General features: G+C 45.4%; 2 protein-coding genes across 2 annotated transcripts in view; both read right to left on the bottom strand.

The window, feature by feature from the left end:
* Nucleotides 1-734, bottom strand: part of AGMAT (agmatinase) — a 9,714-nt gene extending 8,980 nt beyond the window's left edge. The window contains exon 1 of the mRNA XM_034753138.1: nt 334-734. Coding sequence (XP_034609029.1) covers nt 334-734 — 401 coding nt within the window. The remainder of the gene's footprint in view (nt 1-333) is intronic.
* A 3,904-nt stretch (nt 735-4,638) lies between these two features.
* PINK1 (PTEN induced kinase 1) overlaps nt 4,639-22,331 on the bottom strand; it is a 20,366-nt gene continuing 2,673 nt past the window's right edge. The window contains exons 2-9 of the mRNA XM_034753661.1: nt 22,054-22,326; nt 15,901-16,212; nt 14,330-14,433; nt 11,744-11,926; nt 10,630-10,793; nt 8,651-8,778; nt 6,684-6,920; nt 4,639-6,218 (exon numbers count right to left, since the gene is read on the bottom strand). Coding sequence (XP_034609552.1) covers nt 5,958-6,218; nt 6,684-6,920; nt 8,651-8,778; nt 10,630-10,793; nt 11,744-11,926; nt 14,330-14,433; nt 15,901-16,212; nt 22,054-22,326 — 1,662 coding nt within the window. The 3' untranslated portion in view covers nt 4,639-5,957. The remainder of the gene's footprint in view (nt 6,219-6,683; nt 6,921-8,650; nt 8,779-10,629; nt 10,794-11,743; nt 11,927-14,329; nt 14,434-15,900; nt 16,213-22,053; nt 22,327-22,331) is intronic.

The raw sequence follows: 22,331 nt of genomic DNA on the forward strand, positions 1-22,331 counted from the left end.
GGTGTCTGGACCCTGATTGTCACATTACAAAATCACTCTGACAACTGGCACCTTCACAGGGCTGAATGGTACCAAGAGCAAACCACCCTCTCCTGCTTTTGCTTGGTCCCTGCAGGACAGGGCCGAGGCAGACTGGCAGGGCAATATAGGGAAACCTGGCATGCTGCCATGTCTGTTCCCTGGAATAAAAAGAGGGAACCAAACTACCAGATAGTCAGTCCCGCATCTTTCACCCTGGGATTTTTCTTGACTAATCACTAGACAGCAAGTGCCCCTATCCCATGGGCTGTGGCTTCCCCCTCCTCAGATCTTAGCCTAACCGCTGCCCCTTACCTTGCGCCAGGACGGTTGGAGGTTCCCGTGTCGAGGGGCACCCCAACAAAAGCAGCATCTAGTCCCTCTGGTGAAGTCTGAACGGGCAGCTTCATCATGGAGCAGACCCCCACGGGCCGGGCTACGGACTGAGCACTGGGAGGCAGATTGAAGCTGGAACCAGCGAGAAAGCGGCGAGGGGCACCGTGCCCAGCGAGCAGGCTCTCCGAGCCCCCACGATGGGAGCCGGCTGCACCGGGGTGAGCTGTGGGCCCCACACACAGGCTAGCTCTGGGGTGGCTCAGCAAAGGTGGCTGGAGCTTGGCTGCCAGGAAAGTGGCTGAGAACTTCCAAGGGCAGAGTCGCTCCTTGCAGAGTATTCTCCGGAGCAGCTGGCTGCCACGCAGGAAGAGGGGCTCCATCCCGCACCCCCTGCTTAGCCCTCCTCCCCCAGCACAGCACACACGGCCACAGCTGGCCCTGCAGGTTCAAAGCAGAGAGTGGCTGGGGGAGCAGAGACACACAGCACTTATTCCACCCCCCTCACTCCTCCTTCCCCCCCCCCGCAGGTTCAAAGTGCAGCAGCCAGAGATGCAATAGCTTTAAACTCAGCCCTATGCTTTCCCCTAATCAATCTCCTCTGCCCTCCTCCCTTCCCCCCTTGCATTCTGGGAAATGGAGTCTTTACCTACTCTGGGTTTGTCAGGTGCAGCGTCAGGGACCCCAGAGTCTACTCAGCCAAGTGGTCGGAGCAACTTGAATTTGTGCCACATGGAGCATTATCGCAGTGATCAGACGTGGCCAGGTTCCAGCTTGCAACATGTTGGTTTAAATCAAGCAGCCTGTAGTCCCTGTGGGCGGCACCTCCATATGATTAAAGGAAAAGGCAGTCACAGGCCTCGCTGCAGAACTGCCTGGGCTACCTTTGCCTGTTAGTCCAAGGGATCCTTTGCACGGGAGGTAAATAGAAAGGAGCATAAACACTGCCAAGTTAAGTGTAAAAATGTAATAAGAAAAGCCAAAAAGGAGTTTGAAGAACAGCTAGCCAAAAATCTCAACAGGCAATAACAAAATGTTTTTTAAGTACATCAGAAGCAGGAAGCCTGCTAAACAACCAGTGGGGGCCCTGGACGATCGAGATACAAAAGGAGCACTTAGAGACGATAAAGTTATTGCGGAGAAACTAAATGAATTCTTTGCTTCAGTCTTCACGGCTGAGGATGTTAGGGAGATTCCCAAACCTGAGCCGGCTTTTGTAGGTGACAAATCTGAGGAATTGTCACAGATTGAGGTGTCACTAGAGGAGGTTTTGGAATTAATTGATAAACTTAACATTAACAAGTCACCGGGACCAGATGGCATTCACCCAAGAGTTCTGAAAGAACTCAAATGTGAAATTGCGGAACTGCTAACCATGGTTTGTAACCTGTCCTTTAAATCGGCTTCTGTTCCCAATGACTGGAAGATAGCTAATGTAACGCCAAGATTTAAAAAGGACTCTAGAGGTGATCCCGGCAATTACAGACCGGTAAGTCTAACATCAGTACCGGGCAAATTAGTTGAAACAATCGTAAAGAACAAAATTGTCAGACACATAGAAGAACATAAATTGTTGGGCAAAAGTCAACATGGTTTTTGTAAAGGGAAATCATGTCTTACTAATCTATTAGAATTCTTTGAAGGGGTCAACAAACATGTGGACAAGGGGGATCCAGTGAACATAGTGTACTTAGATTTCCAGAAAGCCTTTGATAAGGTCCCTCACCAAAGGCTCTTACATAAATTAAGTTGTCAAAGCACCAGACATATCTTTCCCTTTGTCTCTTCTAAGGGTATGTCTTTACTACCCGCCGGATCGGCGGGTAGTGATCGATCTATTGGGGATCGATTTATCTAGTGTAGATGCGATAAATCGATCCCCAATCGCTCTGCCGTCGACTCCGGAACTCCACCACTGCCGAGAGGCGTAAGCGGAGTCGGCAGGGGAGCGGCGGCCGTTGATCCCATCCCGTGAGAACGCAAGATAAGTTGATCTAAGATATATCAACTTCAGCTACGCTATTCTCGTAGCTGAAGTTGCATATCTTAGATCGATCCCCCCCAGTGTAGACAAGGGCTAAGAATGTATATTTAATATCTCAATGAGCTCTGCTTTGTAATTGGAACCCTGGTCCCTCTGCTCCTTTTGGTTTTGTCTTCACTTAGCACATTGTGTCTCACAGATGGTCCATGTCCTAATAATCACCTGGCACATTTAGGTGCATTGTAAGTAACAAATGCACTTTGAAAACTTCCTACTTCAGGATGCCAGCTGATTGCATGCAGAGTTCAAAAGAGTCCCCTACACAACTAGCTATGTGCACTATGGGATTTTCTTCACTTTCCATTGAAGCATGAGGTCACAGTGAAAAGCAGGATACTGGCATGGCTGGATCAGTGGCCCGATCTGGTTGGCAAATGCTATATTTCTAACTCCACTCCCTACTGTTCTACAGACTGGAGCTTCTTAGAGACAGGAGGGGTATTCACATGTGTAAAGCAATCTGGTTCCAGAGTTGAACTTCTGACAATAGCTCTTCATGCAAATAAATGCAGATGGCAGCCTCAGTTCTCTAGTTCAAGTGAAAATTAATGAATGCAGTGGCACATGTCCCAATTAACCCCTTTTCCTAAAAGAGAAGCCGAGAATTCACTGCTGGGGTTGAAAGCGATTAGAAAAGTGACAGTGTTTACCCCTCTCTACAAGCTGAAATTTCAGCATCGACCAGAGATTTCAATTCAGCAGTGGTTATGCAACTACTATCAGCAATGCCTCACGTGAGGTTACTAGCCCTCAGATCTTCTATCTACAGGGTGTTACATAATACAGAGCAGCTCTGTGTATGTTGGGAGAGATCCAACCCGGCTTATATTCAGGACAATGAGTTACTATTTCACTATCCACATTTATCATGGAAACATGGATAAAATTTGTCCAGTTCTGTGCTGTTATCTTGCAGGTTGTCGGAGGTGCTGGCACCCCACCCTTGGGGGGCACAGAATGGGATGTTTCAGGAAACACTTCCTGCTTGGAACAACAGGTCATAAGCCATCCTTTGAAGCAAAAAATAAATGAAAAAAAAGGCTAAGAGCCTCAAAAGCCAAATTGCATAAAAACTCCTACCTATCACAGTCCTGGTAACTGGCAGTGGGCGTGGCTAGAAACATCCTATCAGCATGGATAGTATGTTGTTGAAGCAGAGCCCTGCCCTGCTAAACAGACTCCATAGTAAAGAGCCATGGTTTACATAACTGCAGTAAATTTTTCCAAGGCCCTTTCAGCCTGGGATAAAGCCCACCACCCACTTCCAATTTACAGATAGTACCCGTAGGTGCTGCCATCCACAAACAATTAGACTGAACTCTACCAAGTTATGGGATTGTTGCTGACGGCAATTAGTGCTCAAAACACCATTAACTTATCAGGGTTTTGTTTTTCCAGGTCTAGGATTTACTTTGATTTTCCTGAATCTTCCCAGATTCTGTAAAAAGCAACAGAGGGTCCCTCTGTTGTTTTTTACAGATTCAGACTAACACGGCTACCCCTCCGATACTTCCCAGATTCTGTGCCTTTTGTGGGTCCTTCTGTGTGGGACCATTGAGGTATTGTTGTATGGCACCTATAAAGGTTCAAATTAGGTGGCTGGTTATGTTAGTCAGCTGATACACTTTCTGGTACGTTAGCTATGAAAGCACATAGCTCAGTGGCTGCATTGTAAAATGAATGGTGCCAATTTCTGTAACCAGATTTCCTCCAGTGCAATACTATTTGCAATTGCCATTTCCATTATATTTTACAAGTGAATGGAGAAGACGCCTGAAATAAAACATTTTTAAAAGCATTGCAAAACTACTTCCGAGACCCATGCTCCTTGGGCAGCTTGTTACGGTGTAGCGATTCACTGACAGCTCTCAGCATCTCACCACACAGTTCTAACGATTTCCTTGAAATAAGAATATAAGCAAGTTCCCAAGAAAACATTCAGAACTTTCAGGAATATGTTGAACAATCCTGGTCCTTGGTTTGTTTCCCAAATGGTGCCGAACTGCTCTTTGAAAAACTGGTACTTAATGGTTATCCTTAGTGGTGGAGTATGGGAATAAACTGAGTCCTGAGGGCTGGACTTGAAGGAGCTGATGATGCTTTCAGGACCACATTGAAACAAATATTTAGCATGCAACAGAAGAGTAAATTTGAAAGGCCAAGTCCCAATATGAATTAACCCACAGGTCACTATGGCATTAAGTCCTGGGACAGTGAGCAGAGACAAAAACAGCAACTGTGGATTCATTCATTGTAACAGCACGGTCACCACTTTATTGTGCAAAGAGGAAAATGAACTAACTTTTTTCAAACACCCACAATACACAGCTATAAAGTCTCATGATATTTTCACTAAAACAGTTGTTGCTGGTTAAAAATTAGTGTTTTCCTTACGACCACAGAATAAGCCCTGGTAGTGAAACAGAAAACCAGGTATATATAATAAGGAACAGAATCAAGCATAACTACCGAAAGAGCCATTAACCCCATGCCCCCTTTCACCAGTCTCTCCACCATGATGCAATTCTCTCTGAGCCTGGCACACTGAAATAGTAGAATGTCCCTGGAAGGAATTTTAGATCTGGTTAAAAGAACTAGATCGACACAGTCTAAAATGACACATGACTCTCTCAATGGTCTAAGTACTGATCTGCTGTGATCAGAGATGTGACTCAGTTGCTTAGTTCAGATCAAGATCTGAATCCAAACTTCTCAAAAGCCTGGGGATATCTGGATTTGGTATTCCAGTTCAACTCATGCAGGGACCTTCTAACACTGCTAGCCTGGCTTGTGAAATTCAGATTTGGATATTAGAGCTGGCGAGAGCCCTCAAACTGTTATGCTTATAAGAAGCAGGGATAAAAATGTTATTACAGCAAATCAACCAGAGAACAGAAATGAGTTGTTCTGCACTGAGTGCCGTATGGCATTTTACATATAATTAGATAAGTACTTTGGCTGTGCATTTTATAACCCACCCCCTAGCTCCTGACAGAACTCCTCACAGATAAACAGCTCAATCATGATGCTCTTGGCTGTCATTTTATAAAATGTATCGATGGCTTCAGAGGAATATGATTTTAATAATTTAAGAAAACAAAGCTTTAATTTTGTTCCATCAGTTTAACTTCCTTTATAGTTCGAACTGAAAATCAATACGATTAGCAAAAGTGCAACTGTAATGCTTTTCTGTAAAGAACAGCTGTGTTATACTTCTTTCAGTGCATAAACCCTTTTATAAAGGAATTTGCTTCAAGCAGTAAATCTAAATTCTCCGGTGTGAATGAAGCCGACCAGATATCCTTCAAACACTTTCCAGATCATACCAAATCTCATAACAATTCAATGCTCTTTTCTTTACAGGTAAGACAACAACCCTCTGTATACTAATGCTTTCTGTAGGCAAACTCAACCTCTTACATTAACACATACACCAGGCCTGCAGATATTTTTCCTTAGAGTATTTTAGGCTTCCAGAGAGACAGACGTATTAGACAGATTCCCAAGTGCTTTTAGTAAATGCCATTTATCTACTGCAGGGCCACACACACAATTGTACCCTTCAGACAGAATGGTTTCTCCAAGAGAGCAGTAAAAATGCTGCCTCCCAAAGATCTTCGTACTCCAGATTTGCCAAAAAGCACGTCTTCATCTTAGTTTCTACCCTGCTTCTGTCCACCAGTCCCTCCATCAGTAAAGTGGCTGCCGATTGGTGAAGAAGCCAGCCAGTCATCTTGTCTAAATTCAGACTCTTTGGGACTAGAATATTTTCACCCCAGAGGCTTAAGTGAAGCACATTAGCTGCAACTCGAGCAGACAGTCTCTGAAACGAGAAGTGAAAGATCAGCTGAACACCGTGAAAGGTGTTAGAACAGACACGTAAGATGTATACTATTGAAATGCTCCCAAACATCTTCTCATCTCACAGAACATTCACTTCTAATTGAAAGCCTTTTTGGGGCTGTTGCTGTCCGGCTACTATACTTGAGCTCCCAATTCACTCAAGTTCCTTTACATGCCACCCTTTCACAATATAACTTCGCTGTAATATGCAAAAAAGTGTCAGGTACCAAGTTCTTTATATTGCATCACACTTTCATTGAAGTCCTGCGATAGCTTTCTATTATTACCACCAACACAGCACTTGGGAGCCCTAGTCATGGTCAAGGACCGCATTGCGCTAGGCACTGTACAACCATTTTATCCCAATACTCTCAGGAAAGTGACTGCTACGCAACTGACACCCTGTTAAAACCCCACTCACGACAATAGCCGCAAGGTCTCTCACCTTGTTGGGATCCCGCTGAAGTAGCATCTTTACCACCCGCTTCACATCGAAGGGCACAGTATCTGGCAGTGCTGGGAGCTGGTCTTCTTGGTAGCTTCTACTTTCCAGAGAGGACCTTCCTTGGCCATAGAAAGGATTACACAGTCCAAGGATTTCATACGCTATCGCTCCAACTGCCCATGCGTCTGCTTTACTGTAGTCAATCAGGACACCTGGACCTGGTATTGCTGTGACCACCTGCATCAGAGAGACCATAGGAAATATATGGGAAGGTAGAAATACACAGCACAGGTTCGTTTAACCTTTTGATAAATCTACTTCTATTCATCAGGTCAGCATTCCCATGGTCATGAATTCAGTTCTTACCTCTGACTAAAGCTTGCACCCAGTTTAATATTTATAGGGATATATTACTTGGGCAGCTGAAGAGGGACTCCAGATAGTGGCCTTATAAAGGGACCATGTGTTCCATTTCACACAGCATGAAAGCCGAAAGTATCCCTGCCCAGTATACCGGTGCCAGGCGAGGGATCCCTTACCGTACGTTAAGACTACTGGTAACGGGGGAGTTATCAAACTAGTAGTTATTCATCTGCATCCTCTGGGTGGATGGAGAGGAATAACTACTAGTTTGATAATAATGCAAGAATTGCTACACAGATGCTGTGTAGGAGAACTCATTGTTCTGAGACCCTTGTAAAAGCTAAGCAGAAGAGGGCATACGAATGGAAGGCAGCCAGATTTGGAATTTCGTACTTTTATGTGTAAGACCAACTACCACCTTGTAACACTGATTTTTTCCCCCATTTTCAGTTGCTCAAGATACCAATGGGAGATTGACCAGCGCAGAGTTCTGTAATGGTGTTCTCTTGCTGAATTCAACATCAGATGTGGTCGCCCCATCTCAGAAAAGATATATTGGACTTGGAAAAGGTTCAGAAAAGGGCAACAAAAATGATTAGGGGTATGGAACGGCTGCCATCTGAGGAGAGATTAATAAGACTGGGACTTTTCAGCTTGGAAAAGAGAGGATTAAGGGGGAGATATGATAGAGGTCTATAAAATCATGACTGGTGTGGAGAAAGTAAATAAGGAAGTGTTATTTACTCCTTCTCATAACATAAGAACTAGGGGCCACCAAATGAAATTAATAGGCAGCAAGTTTAAAACAAACAAAAGAAAGTATTTTTTCATATAACGCACAGTCAACCTGTGGAACTCCTTGCCAGAGGATGTTGTGAAGACCAAGACTATAACAGGGTTCCAAAAAGAACTAGATAAGTTCCTGGAGGATAGGTCCATCAATGGCTGTTAGCCAGGATGGGCAGGGATGGTGTCCCTAGCCTCTGTTTGCCAGAAGCTGGGAATGGGCAACAGGGGATGGATCACTTGATGATTACCTGATCTGTTCATTCCCTCTGGGGCACCTGGCACTGGCCACTGTCGGAAGACAGGATACTGGGCTAGATGGACCATTGTCTGACCCAGTGTGCCCATTCTGATGTTCTTATCAGAGACATTTAATCACATGGTAGTGCCAATTAACCAGACCATGAATCCTCTAAGCAATGCTATTGGAGATGGCACTCCATGGCCGGAAGTTCTGTGGGGAGATAAACTAGACAGACAATGCCACACCCACAACAACCTGTAGCAGCCAACATAGCAAGTTAGTGGACATAGTATTAGGTAAGAATGGCAAGATAACCAATAATGAAAAGGCTTTTACCAAGTATTGACTAATATGGATGTGTTTGAATGGCATTCAAATTTCTCATCTTGTGGTGGGGAAGGTATATAGGGCAAAGGGGAAGGTTTGGTGTTCCCCAAATCCATTACTTTGGACCTAATCCTGCTTTATGTTAATGGACTTTACTGGATCCTATACTTCCAACAGCACTACACATATGTAACTACCTAATACAGGCTATAATTAGTTACTGAGACTCATACGCATGAGGACTTACCTCAGGTGCCATAAGACAGCCATTGCCTCCCCGATCCACATACCAGCTGGTGAAAGGCAATCTCAAGCCAATATTTTCATCCGCCAAACAGCAACCAAAGTCTGTGATCACCAGCCAGGGACAGCCAGCTGTAAACATCACAGGTTAACAAAGTTAGCACCCAATTGGGATGCGCAGTGTATAATACTTGGCCATATTAGATACCACACATCATATTAGAAAACTGACTATTAATCAGCACAAGCAGTCTCATTCCTTACAGGAATCTATATTACTACAGGCCATTTCTGCATCTCCTCTCTTCAGTATTACAAGGTAGAACACTGGTGACATATGTAAAATAAAACGTTTGCCCATTTCTCTGTATAAGGAATTAGTTATCCATTCAGAGTTTTCACAGACACCTCAGTGAGTCTCCCAAATTCTGCAGCCTGAGACCCACACTCCACACATACTTTCAGTTTCTGAGGCTGCATGAAGCAAAACACTCTTGTTTATTTAAACAGCTTCCATCGTAACTTGGGACACCCAGTGAGTGAGGTATAGTACAAATGCACAGCAGAGCTGGGCAGAACGGAAGCATATTCCTACATCCAAAATGCAGTGTAAGAATTAGAGCTGCTGCTGAGTGATAAGAGAAAAGAGACGGGTGTGCCAGGTCTGACTGAGTCCCACTCTGACTTCAGAGAAGATACACAAGGTTACGAATTAATCAGGGATGGAAGGAATCTTTGGTACTTTTTTTTTTTTTAATCTGTAGCAGATACAGAGTCAGCGAGCTGGCAAATGTTTGAGCCAGTTAATGGTTACTCTCCTGATGACAAGTCAAACATTGCACAACAGAACAATTGATTTCCAGAGACTGAAGTTTTAATCATTACCATCTGCATTCAGTATAGTTTTAACAAGGCTTCAAGAAAACGAAACCTATGTTAGTAGGACCTCCAAAAACCTTCTACAGCAGCTACAGCAGGATTTTTAATTACACCAATCAAGGCACTCGCTAGTTGTTCGTTTGAATCTCAGTCACACTGAATCAGTGCTCAGGTAATTAACATTTCAGTTAAAGAGAGTGACACCAAAACAACAAAATGTTGTTCCCTCTGGTCTCAGCTAATGTGTAATGATCCAAAGGTGCAATATCATTAACCTATCTCTGCTGTGGGATTTCAGGAGTTGCTCAGTGCTGCCTGGCAAGTTACGATGACAGAGACCATGGGCATGGAGCTAATGCATCAGAAATGTTGCAGTGCAGGCTAGTGCATACCCTTCTGCTTTCTGTTTAAGCAGTCATTCACTTAGTAATTTTTGCAACATATCTTGTTAACAGTGCTTTGTCCTTATATAGCACCTTTCATCTGATGATCTCCAAGCATGTAACAGACACTGAACAAACATCACAACACCCCCGTGAGGCTGGGAAGCATTATCTCCATTTTACTGATGGGAAAACTGAGGCACAGAGAGGATAAGTGACTTTCCCGTATGTCACAACAGCAGCATGTGGTAGTGCCAAGAACAGAACCTAGGAGTCTTAACTCCCCCTAAACAAAGGCTGTAACATCTAGGCTCACTTCCTTCCCCATTAAACACCGTGGATGTGATTTGCAAAACCATCTAAGGCTATGTCTACACTACCGCGGGATCGACGCTCTGGCGACTGATGCACTGGGAGTCAATTTAGCGGGTCTAGTGAAGACCCACTAAATCAATGGCAGAGCGCTCTCCGGTCGATCCCTTTACTCCACCAAGAATGAGAGGAGTAAGGTAATTCGCGGTGTAGACATCGCAGTAAGTCGACCTAAGCTACATGGACTCCAGCTACGTTATTCACATAGCTAGAGTTGTGTAACTTAAGTTGACTTACCATAGTAGTGTAGACATAGCCTAAGTGATTTAGTAGCACAAGTCCCATTACAAGTCAAATTATTTTTGTAAACTCCCTATTCATCTCCAGCTGGACTCAGCAAGCTACATACCAGAATCCAATTCAACTAGGATATTGTCAGATTTTAAATCTCTGTGTGCTATTCCATGTCGAACAAGGTGATCCACTCCTTCTAATAACTGTAAGATCATCAAGGTGCTGAGGTGAGCATCTGAATTCCTCTCGCTCAAGTACTGGCGCAGGGTGCATGGATAACTAGACAGATTAAGAAAGACAATATTTGATTCAGTATTCTACTGCTGTAAAGAAAATATTCAGTTCAACATTAGTGGCACCTGCCTGGAGATACTTCACTGTTACATTTACTAACTTCTCTCTACACATCCCAAATTCCTTAACCAACCCCAATCCCTCCTCATCCCCAGTACACAAAAACATCTGCTCATGTTTTGCCACATGGCATACTATCTGAAATCTGGCCTCTCCATCAGGGCTTCCATACTTCTAGAACTGGAAATAAAAGCATCCTCTCTAAAAGTAGGAGGCTCACAGGGTGTACAATGAGATTGCTGAGGTATTTTATTTGCAAAGGGTTCTTCTGTATCCTCCTTTGTATTCTGAAGGAAAGAGAGGGAAGTGTGTTATTACAGAATGGACAGACTTGGTGGGAAGGGATATGATTCAGAGAAGGGAGAGTTTTTCTGGAGCCACGTTGGTCAAAATAGCAAAAAGTGGGGGAAATGGAGATATCCCCCTACAAAGCGTTTTATAAAACTGGAGGGATAATTTGGAGCCTAATGGTTGTGTCTCAACTGAAAAGCAACAGCTGATCAGAAAGAAAGAGAAAGCCCAGAGTTACTGGGTCCTGATGAGTCACTTTTACTTTAACTTTGCCTTCGTGCGCAGCTGAGAAGGTAGTGCTGGAGAACCAGAATATCTGAAAAGTGTTTGAAGTTTCTAAAATGAGTTAATTAAAGTAATTCTTAAAAAGAGCAATTAGCCTTCATTGTTTGATAAGAGTTAAAACCTCAGGAACGGGGAAAGATCACAGGATATTTCTTAAAGGGTGCTTTGATCCGTGGCAATGAGCCAGGCCAAGACTTCACAAGGCCTTGTGCTGCCTATCTGGCAGCTGTGGACTACAGAGCCTCGCAGCATAGTCACACTCGAAATCTGAGTAATTTACAAAACTCATCTCTACCTACTTCTTCATCACTAAGAAGAGCGTGCGGCTGTGACCGATCCCACTGGGGTTCAGACTTAATGGGAGAACATCTGGATAGTCCACATAGGCTCCAGGTAGCAGAGGAACTGAGGATGTAAAAGCTCGGATCACCTGGATTATATTCGGATGAGGTTCCAACCTCCTCTTCCCAAAGACAGGTCTCCTGTTTCAATATAATTTGTGTATCACATTAGACAAAGACATTAAAACCCAACAGCTATGGTAGGATGGTGAATTACAGACACTTTCATTTTTGGTATTCTTACTAAAATCATATTTTCATGAATATAGCACTTTTCCTCCTAAAGGATCCCAAAGCAGTTTATAATCTCACTCATGCTAAAACAAACAACGTTGGCAAAAACAACAAGGAGTCTGGTGGCACCTTAAAGACTAACAGATTTATTTGGGCATAAGCTTTCGTGAGTAACAACCTCACTTCTTCAGATGCAAGTTACAGTTAAGGTTAGAAAGTGCAGTTCAAAACGAGATGTACCTTAAAAGTGTCTGTAAAACATACTCAACCACTCTCAAACATGAAAAGCTCTGGATACCACAAGTTTACAAACAATTTGAACAATTGTTCAACAGAAACTTTCTAACCAAGCCCCCAGTTCTGCAAACTAATCCATACTCACATGAAATCCCACTGACTTCAACAGGGGTCCACAAAGTAGACTCATTGCCTATATGGAGTCCCATTGAGATAAACAGTGCTCCATACAGACACCGGCATTTGCTGGCACGACTCAGACTTCTTGCAAATCCCCACTCCTATTGTTATTAGTGGGCAATCCACTGCAGTTCAAGGGTAGTCAATGGACTCTAGTTTTATAGACGTAACCCACTGACCATAATTAAAACTATAATTTGGCTCTTTCCTCCAAATGTATTAGATTCCCTTGCTCTAATGACCCAAAACAATCAACCTCTATTTTCTACAAGGTGCAGTTTAACGTTACACCAGTAGAGGGCATTCAAAACATTTATTTTATTGGCTATTTAAAAAAAGGATTACATTGAGAAAACAGAATTTTCCACAAATTTGATTGCTGAACATGAGCCAACAGTTGCCTACATTAGAAAATAAACCCCACCAAGAATGATTAAAAACAAAATGTAACCCTTCATATTACTCCAAAATAACCCTTTAAGTGCTAGTGTTCTAAATTATTAACAGAGGAGAAGAGTTAGTGAAAGAGACCTGACTCTCAATAAGATTAAGGAGAAAACTAGGACTGGCTTTGAAAAAAAAAATGAATTTATTACTGGAAGCCCATCAAGATCAAGGGGATACCAAACCAGGAAATCTATTCTTTGATGTACACAGTAAGTGCCCATTAAAATGAAGGAAAGTTATGCTCATGTATCTAGAGCAAAACAGACCTCTCTTTCCTCTCATCCCCTGAATGCAAAATACCTGTCTGAATTGTCTGTTACACTCCTAGGCTAGCTACATACCTATCAGTGTTTATTATTTATTTGTACTGGCAGCAGAGGTGTATTTGAAATTTAAAACAGATGATCTGGATTCTGGACTACATTGTTTAAACTGGAAAAAAAAAAACAGCTTTTTTAAAAGGACACCGATTAAAAAAAACAAAACAACACTTTCCTGTGTTCACATCTTAGATGACACAACTGAAAGAGTTTTAAAATTCTAATTTACTTTCCCGTATTTATTGACTTTTCTCTTTGTTCAGTATGTGAAAACAGAGTAAGCCATATTCACTTTTGTTTCTGGTCAGTATTGAGTAAACGTCATTGACATGTTGTTGTTATTATTAATTACCGGTACTACCGCAGCACCTAGGGGCCCCACTCACAGGCCAGAACCCCATTATGCTAGGCGCTGTACAAACGAAGAACAAACAGATATGGTGGTATTCTCTCCTCCAAATCACTATGAACTAATTCTCCAAAACCGTGTACTTTCAGAGGTGCCATCATTTAGTTGCAATGTACAACAGAGGTCCTGACCACTTGTGGTCACTAATAATTCCATGGCCTTTTTTCTTTTTTTTTTGGCAAGTATAGAAGAGTTAGAAGAGTCAACCCCAGTATTCTGGCCAAGGTCCAGACTGAGTGATTAAATCCTGCCCTCATTACATCCCCTACGTAGCATCAACTGGATGCAGTCTTTTCTCTTAATGTCCTCTATTTAGATTCTCTGTGGTATGCCTGTGCACTCTAAACCACTGCTGAATTTCAAAGGTCTGATGAAGTGATTTCCACACATATTGTACAAACACACAAGTACAATGAGGAAAATGTGTAAGCCACATTGGGATTTGGATGAAAGGTGCCTCAGATCCCGAATGTATCAGTACTGTTCCATCTTTTGGGGGGATTTTAGTGATGGCAGTCGCTACTGCAGGGAAACACAGCACCCTGAACTCAGGTCTTGATAGGCATGCGAAAGGGAACGTTGATTTTCCAATTTTTTGTATCTGAAATTTACGGGCTTCACAGCTTCTTATAATAAACTTGTGTTCTTAAAACATGCTAATAAAGGCTCTCTGATCACCTTTAAGGACCAATAAAAGCATCTACTAATAAAACATACCTGTGGCAAGCAACAGCTCCGTATTCCCCAGATAAGGCAGAACCACTCGCCGGAACGAGTTCCTGTCTCATGGTGCTGAGGATAGCTTCACTTGAAGAACCAGCCTACAACAGCAGTTAACATAGAACATTGTATTCAAACCTGAGCTTTAAAATCATCCAATCTAAATACCAAAACTGGAAGCTAATAACCCTGAAGCTGAAGCTAAGTAAATTCAGACTAGAAATAAGGGGTAATTTTTAACAGCGCGGGTGTAGTGGGTTCCTCATCATTTGAAATTTTCAGAATAAAACTGGATGTCTTTCTAAAAAATATATGCTAGCTCAGCTACAAGATACGGGTTTGATTCAGGAATTACTGATTGAAATTCTATGGCCTTTGTTATGCTGGAGGTCAGAATAGATGATCATAATGGTCCATTCCGGGTTTAAAAAAAAAAATCTATGAATCCCAACAGATTTAAGGAATCATTAGTTTGGAAGACTCCTCATGCACAGGCAGCGACCCTGTGGGTGCTTCAGGGCTGGAGCACCCATGGGAAAAAAATGGTGGACACTTAGTACTCACCAGCAGCCCCCCTATCAATGCCTCTCTTCCTCCCCAGTGCCTCCTGCCCATCGGCGGGCCCCACCGATCACGCCTCCCCCTCCCTTCCTGCACCTGCCACGGATCAGCTGTTTCGCGGCATCAGGAGGCGCTGGAGGGAGGGGGCAGGAGCGAGGGCACAGCGTGCTCGGGGGAGGGGGCGGAACTGGGCGGGGAAGAGGTAGGATGGGAAGAGGTGGGGTGGGGGCGGAGCAGGGGTGGGAAGAAGCAGGGCCGCTGTGGGGCATTGGGGGAAGGGGTGGAGTGGGGATGGGGCCTGGGGAGCACCGCCAGCAGGTTAGAAACTCGGTGCCTATGTCCTCATGTTCAGTTGTTTGCAGACTGGAATGGATACAGTGAATTTTCCATAGAGAAAAGAATGATAGCTCTCTGAGTCTCTGGGATAGTTACTTTGGGATATGGCTGATCACAGAATCATCTGGGCTGGAAGAAACTTACGAAAAGAGATCTGGTCCGCCACCCTAATTGTGCGGGGCCTCCAGTGGGTAATTTAGCTATCCAGCTTCCATGAAGTATTACTGGTTTCATACCTAAAATGTCCCCAGCAAATGGACATCTACGTTTTATCCTTGAGTACCTCGAAAAGCAGTGATTCCTCAAACTTCTTTAGCAGTGTTTTTGCATTTCCTGCTAGTTAACGTTTCGCCAAGTTTCTCTTAATATTAAACATAATATTTTTTCCCAGAAAACACTGTCAATATTGTCAAGAAGCAACAGCCAAACCAGCAGTGACACACAAATGTCATGCTGATGCTGACTCCCACGGGAAGATTTTTGATGAGCATTAATTACGTCGCTGAGCGACTGTTCATTAACAATCTGTGTTTCCATTGCTATATATCAACAACTTTGTTCCAATGTACTAATCGGGCACAAAATAATTAGAGCTTTCAACGCATCGGTGGTAAACATTTCACTCAGACTTCGCAAGCGTCAAACAGGAAGTCTAAAGACTAACTCCTTACCGAAATGTTCCACATCATTTTGATGGCTAATGGGAAAGCAGCTCTTTGTGGGTTTGTTTGTACAGGTTTCGCTTCTGCAGCCTGGATCACTGAGCCGTGATCCCACTGTGGATCTGGACTCTTCCCTTCTAAAGGCTTGCTGTCTTCACTGCTTTGGTAGTTGGAAGACAAAGGAATAGCTGCTTCATATACAGCAGCACTGCACCCTTTCCCAATGGGCTGGCCAATAAGGTACTCTTCTAGTTTGAAGCCCTGCCAGCGGAAAGCGCTCAGTGGATCTTTCAGTGGCTTGTTCTTTCTGATAAATATGGTCTGAAAGGAAAGTGAAAAATCACTCAATTATTCAACACTTTAAAAAACAGAGAACTACTTTGCTATGGTATGTGCTCCAGGGTGTGCATACAAGTATACATACCACATGGCCAGCACAGTCGGCATTTGAAAGCTTTATATCTTCTATTATGTTAAACTACAATCCAGTTGGGCACTTACAAAACACCTGGTGGATTCAATTTACAAACTCACGTCATCCAAATTCTGCATGTGCACGCTTCAGATTGGAATATAAGCACTTAAAGCAGATAATACTTTGTGCTTCTGTAGCACCCTTTATCTGAGGATCTCAAAGCATTGTATAAATATTAAGCCTCAAAGCAGCATAAGGTAAGTAAATTATTATCCATACCCTACAAGTGAAGGGACAACAGCCAGGTTCACACTAGAAACTTTTGCTGGCAGAGCAATGTCAGTTAGAGATGTGATTTTTTTTTTTGCAACTTTCTCTGCCCGCAAAAGCCTCGTTGTAGACACAGCTATACCAGTATAAAAAGTGCTTTTGCCAGTATCAGTCATATTGCTTGCCAAACTTGTAAGTTGTGCCGAGAAAAGCTCTTTGCAGGTATAGGCTGTGTCTACACTGCGAAGGTTTTGAGGGTATAGTTATCCAACAAGTTTTTATTTAAGGTGTTTTTCAACCAGTACTACCGACAAATAAATGTGTTTGAACAGAAGAGGGAAAAGAAAAACATTTCATTCATCTACAACATAAGCAAATAAAATCTGCAGAGAAAGGTCTGGCCAGCTTCTATAACAGGGATTTTTATTGTGCTTCACTCCCTCTCTGAATGAATAAAATGTTTAAAAATAAAACCTAGTTAAGAACAATGACAGATAGAATGCCAATGCCCTAAAGCTTTCATGGCAGGAAAAAATGATAGTTGGTTAGAGGAGAGAATCAATGCGGGAGAAATATTTGGGGGTTGATGGAAAGAGACACAAAAAGGAGAAGAGGAAGAGGACTACGGGATCAGAAATTAAGAATTAAGACACTGAAGAAACAAGTTGTGATGAAGTGGGAATTTTCTGTAAAGTTTTTATGATGCCTAGGCATGCCTCAGTTTCCCTCCGAGTGTGGCACTGGTACCTGGTGGGTGCAAAAGGGTTAACAAAGCTCCTGGAACAGCACAAGAGACAGCTCCTGGAACAGCACAAGGTGTGAGTGTGCCACCCTTGCTGTCTGGGAGGAATGAATCTAGTCCTTAAAGAACTGTCTCAAACTAATCCAAATCAACAGAGGGCCCAGCAAGACAAAGAGATGCCCCAACCACCAAACAATCAACACTTAACAGCAGGAAACCCTGGCAGGCGGGAATTGGGAACTGAGCTGGAGAATAAGGTGTCAGGTGACTGGAAAAACAGGAGCCTGGACAGGGGAGACAAAAGGGGAACCAAGGGAGAGAGCCAGAGGAGTCCATCATAGCTTGGCTGGCTCATCATGGCACTGGTGTGACCAGGGTGAACTATATGGTTTAACTTAATTGCTCTGTGCTAACCTAAGGACTTCCAGATTCTGTAGGACCAGTAAATGGTTACTTGGCTTTGGAAAGGCTTCTTGTGTCTCTGTAAATACTCCCTGAGAGCACTGGGCACTAAAGGGGCACAGTACAGGCCTCCCACAAGTCTGGCTTGGCTGGATTCCCTGCAGGGAGCCAGAGAGAGAGACAGGGAACAGTGGTGCCAAAGGCCCAGTCTTGGAGTCCCTGGGCCTTTCCCTATGGGTCCTTGGGGCCCAGTACACTAATGGGGTCGCTTCCAGGAGACTGAGGCATAGACCAGACCCTACGACAGGGGTATACCTCAGAAAGGAAAGGAAACTAAAACTCCAATCCTGCAATGAGACCTGCACAAGTACAGGAGTTGATATGCAAGGATGTGACTCCAATATCAGGACCCAAGGCCTCGTTTACTTTAGGGCTGTCGATTAATCACATTAAAAAATGAATCGCAATTAATCGCACTCAAACAATAGAAGACAAATTGAAATTTATTAAATATTTTTGACGTTTTTCTACGTTTTCAAATATATCTCTTTCAATTGCAACACAGAATACAAAGTGTACAGTGCCCACTATATTATTTATTACAAATATTTGAACTGTAAAAATGATAAAAAATAGTATTTTTCAATTCACCTCATACAAGTACTGTAGTGCAATCTCTTTATCATGAAAGTGCAACTTACAAATATATATTTTTTGTTAAGTAACTGCCCTCAAAAACAAAACAATGTAAAACTTTAAAGCCTACAAGCTCACTCAGTCCTATTTCTTATTCAGCCAATCGCTAAGAGAAACAAGTTTGTTTACATTTATGGGAGATAATGCTGCCCACTTCTTAATTACAATGTCACCTGAAAGTGAGAACAGGCATTCACATGGCATTGTTGTAGCTGGCGTCGCAAAATATTTATGTGCCAGATTCAAATGCCTCTTCATGCTTCGGCCATCGTTCTAGAGGACATGCTTCCGTGCTGATGACGCTTGTTAAAAAAATAAGTGTTAATTAAATTTGTGACTGAACTCCTTGGGGGGAGAACTGTATGTCTCCTGCTCTGTTTTACCCGCATTCTGCCATATATTGCATGTTATAGCTGTCTCAGATGATGACCCACCACATGTTGTTGGTTTTAAGAACACTTTCACTGCAAATCTGACAAAATGCAAAGAAGATATTTGTGAAGCATTGTGAAGCACTCGACCCAAGGTTTAAGAATCTGAAGTGCCTTCCAAAATCTGAGAGGAATGAGGTGTGGAGCATGCTTTCAGAAGCCTTAAAAGAGCAACATTCTGATGCAGAAACTACAGAACCCAAACCACCAAAAAAGAAAATCAACCTTCTGCTGGTGGCATTTGACTCAGATGATGAAAATGAACATGAGTTGGTCAGCACTGCTTTCGATCGTTATTGAGCAGAACACATCATCAGCATGGACGCATGTCCTCTAGAATGGTGGTTGAAGCATCAAGAGAATATGAATCTTTAGCGCATCTGGCATGTAAATATCTTGCGATGCCGGCTACAACAGTGCCGTGCAAACGCCTGTTCTCACTTTCAGGTGACATTGTAAACAAGAAGCAGGCAGCATTATCTTCTGCAAATGTAAACAAATGTGTTTGGCTGAGTGATGGGCTGAACAAGAAGTAGTACTGAGTGGACTTGTGGGCTCTAAAGTTTTACACTGTTTTATTTTGAATGCAGGGGTTTTTTTGTACATAATGCTACATTTGTAAAAAAGCAACAGAGGGTCCTGTGGCACCTTTAAGACTAACAGAAGTATTGGCAGCATAAGCTTTCGTGGGTAAGAACCTCACTTCTTCAGATGCAAGTACTTCTGAAGAAGTGAGGTTCTTACCCACGAAAGTTTATGCTCCCAATACTTCTGTTAGTCTTAAAGGTGCCACAGGACCCTCTGTTGCTTTTTACAGATTCAGACTAACATGGCTACCCTTCTGATAAATGCTACATTTGTAAGTTCAACTTTCATGATAAAGAGATTGCACTACAGTACTTGTATTAGGTGAATTGAAAATTACTATTTCTTTTGTTTTTTACAGTGCAAATATTTATAATAAAAATAAATATAAAGTGAGCACTGTACAGTTTGTATTCTGTGTTGTATTTGAAATATATTTCAAAATATTTAAATAAACGGTATTCTATTAATGTTTAATCGCACGTGATTAATTTTTTTAAATGCTTGACAGCCCTAGTTTACATACAAAGTCTCAACAGTTTCACTAAAGCTCTGAAGTTAAACCAATTTAATTAAAGCAACTTTGTGTGTAGACACTCTCATATCAGTTTAACTTAAACTAAAATAAAATAAACGGGAAAGTACAGTATTTAAGAAGTCAGGGGGAGAACAAGTTTACAAAATAATGGATAAGGATGGGGTGGGGGCAGTGGTAGAGGAAAAGGAAAACGCCTTGAGGAAGAGAGAAAAGGAGGTTTTATAGAAGTGTATTTAGAGCTGGTGAAAGGTACTGGTCTGATAGCCCGCAAAACTGTTAGTCTCCACTTATCTAGCATGGGCAGCGGCACCAGCGTGCCCAAGCCCTAGCATATAGGGACCCTCACCAGTTCTGGGAGGGCGCGGGTGGAATCTCAGTGCTAAGTCAGTCCTTAGCCCTGTTGCTTGGACCCCCACCCACTTACTATGCTTCTGTGCAAATGGGGCTAGTCCCCCAACACAAGACATATTCCTCCTCTGCCACTGGTACCTCACCAGGAGACCAACCCCGATGGGATCCCGTGTCTCCCTGGACTGGAGATGCCCAAAGGACTAACTGGGATTTCCTTTTCTGGGACCCACGCTCCCTGGGGCTCAGCGTGGGAGGCGTCGGGCTCCTCCACTTGCCAGGACACTGTCTGTGAGCTAACCAGCCCCTGGTCCCCCACACACCCCACAACGGGTCTCCCCAAGACACTGACAGGCAGATCTCTAGGACCCTGTCACCCCAACACCTCGCCAGGCCTTTCTCACGAGCTGTGACCTGGGTCCCCCTCCAGGATCCCAGGCGGGCGGGCAGCCCTGGGGCCAGCCACTTCCCCCAAAGGGGGGGCATTCCTGGGGTCAGCCCCTCCCCCAACATTCCCTTGGGGGGGGGGGCAGCCTCGGGGCAGCCACTTCCCCCAAAGGGGAGGGGGCATTCCTAGGGTCTCCCCCAACACTCTCCCGGGGGGGGGGGCAGCCTTGGGTCAGCCACTTCCCCCAAAGGGGGGGTATTGCTAGGGTCAGCCCCCCAACACTCCCTGGGGGGGCAGCCTGGGGTCAGCCACTTCCCCCAAAGGGGGGGTATTGCTAGGGTCAACCCCCCAACACTCCCTGGGGGGGCACTGCTGGGGCCAGCCCCCCCAACACTCCCTGGGGGGGCAGCCTGGGGTCAGCCACTTCCCCCAAAGGGGGGGTATTGCTAGGGTCAACCCCCCAACACTCCCTGGGGGGGCACTGCTGGGGCCAGCCCCCCCAACACTCCCTGGGGGGGCAGCCTGGGGTCAGCCACTTCCCCCAAAGGGGGGGCACTGCTGGGGTCAGCCCCCCAACACTCCCTGGGGGGGCAGCCTGGGTCAGCCACTTCCCCCAAAGGGGGGGCATTGCTGGGGCCAGCCCCCCCAACACTCCCTGGGGGGGGCAGCCTGGGGTCAGCCACTTCCCCCAAGGGGGGGGGCATTGCTGGGGCCAGCCCCCCAACACTCCCTGGGGGGCATTGCTGGGGTCAGCCCCCCCAACACTCCCTGGGGGGGCAGCCTGGGGTCAGCCACTTCCCCCAAAGGGGGGGCACTGCTGGGGTCAGCCCCCCAACACTCCCTGGGGGGGCAGCCTGGGTCAGCCACTTCCCCCAAAGGGGGGGCATTGCTGGGGCCAGCCCCCCCAACACTCCCTGGGGGGGGCAGCCTGGGGTCAGCCACTTCCCCCAAGGGGGGGGGGCATTGCTGGGGCCAGCCCCCCAACACTCCCTGGGGGGCATTGCTGGGGTCAGCCCCCCCAACACTCCCTGGGGGGGCAGCCTGGGGTCAGCCACTTCCCCCAAAGGGGGGGCACTGCTGGGGTCAGCCCCCCAACACTCCCTGGGGGGGCAGCCTGGGTCAGCCACTTCCCCCAAAGGGGGGGCATTGCTGGGGCCAGCCCCCCCAACACTCCCTGGGGGGGGCAGCCTGGGGTCAGCCACTTCCCCCAAGGGGGGGGGGGGCATTGCTGGGGCCAGCCCCCCAACACTCCCTGGCCCCCGGGGTCGGTGCCCAGCAGGACGCAGCCCGGGTGTCCCGTTCGCGGGCCGGGCCGGGCCGCTCTCTGCCCCGCTCCCGCTCCCGCACCTGGATGTGGCGGCAGGCGGAGGCGGCCTGTCTCTGCTCCTCCAGCCCCTGCTCCAGCAGCCCCAGCCCCAGCCCGAAGGCCAGGCTCAGGCTCAGGCCCCGGGCGCCCCGCGGGCCCCGCAGCAGCAGCTGCCGCCGGAGCCGCCCCGCCAGCCCGGACACCGACTCGCGGAAGAAGCGGTAGCGGGCGGGCGGCGGCGGCGGCGGCAGCCGGGGGGGCGCGGCGGGCAGCGGCCGGGGCAGCCCCCAGCGCAGGAGCAGCCCCCGGCCCAGCTGCA

Source organism: Trachemys scripta, chromosome 19, assembly GCF_013100865.1.
Source record: "Trachemys scripta elegans isolate TJP31775 chromosome 19, CAS_Tse_1.0, whole genome shotgun sequence".
Taxonomy (NCBI): Eukaryota; Metazoa; Chordata; order Testudines; family Emydidae; genus Trachemys; species Trachemys scripta.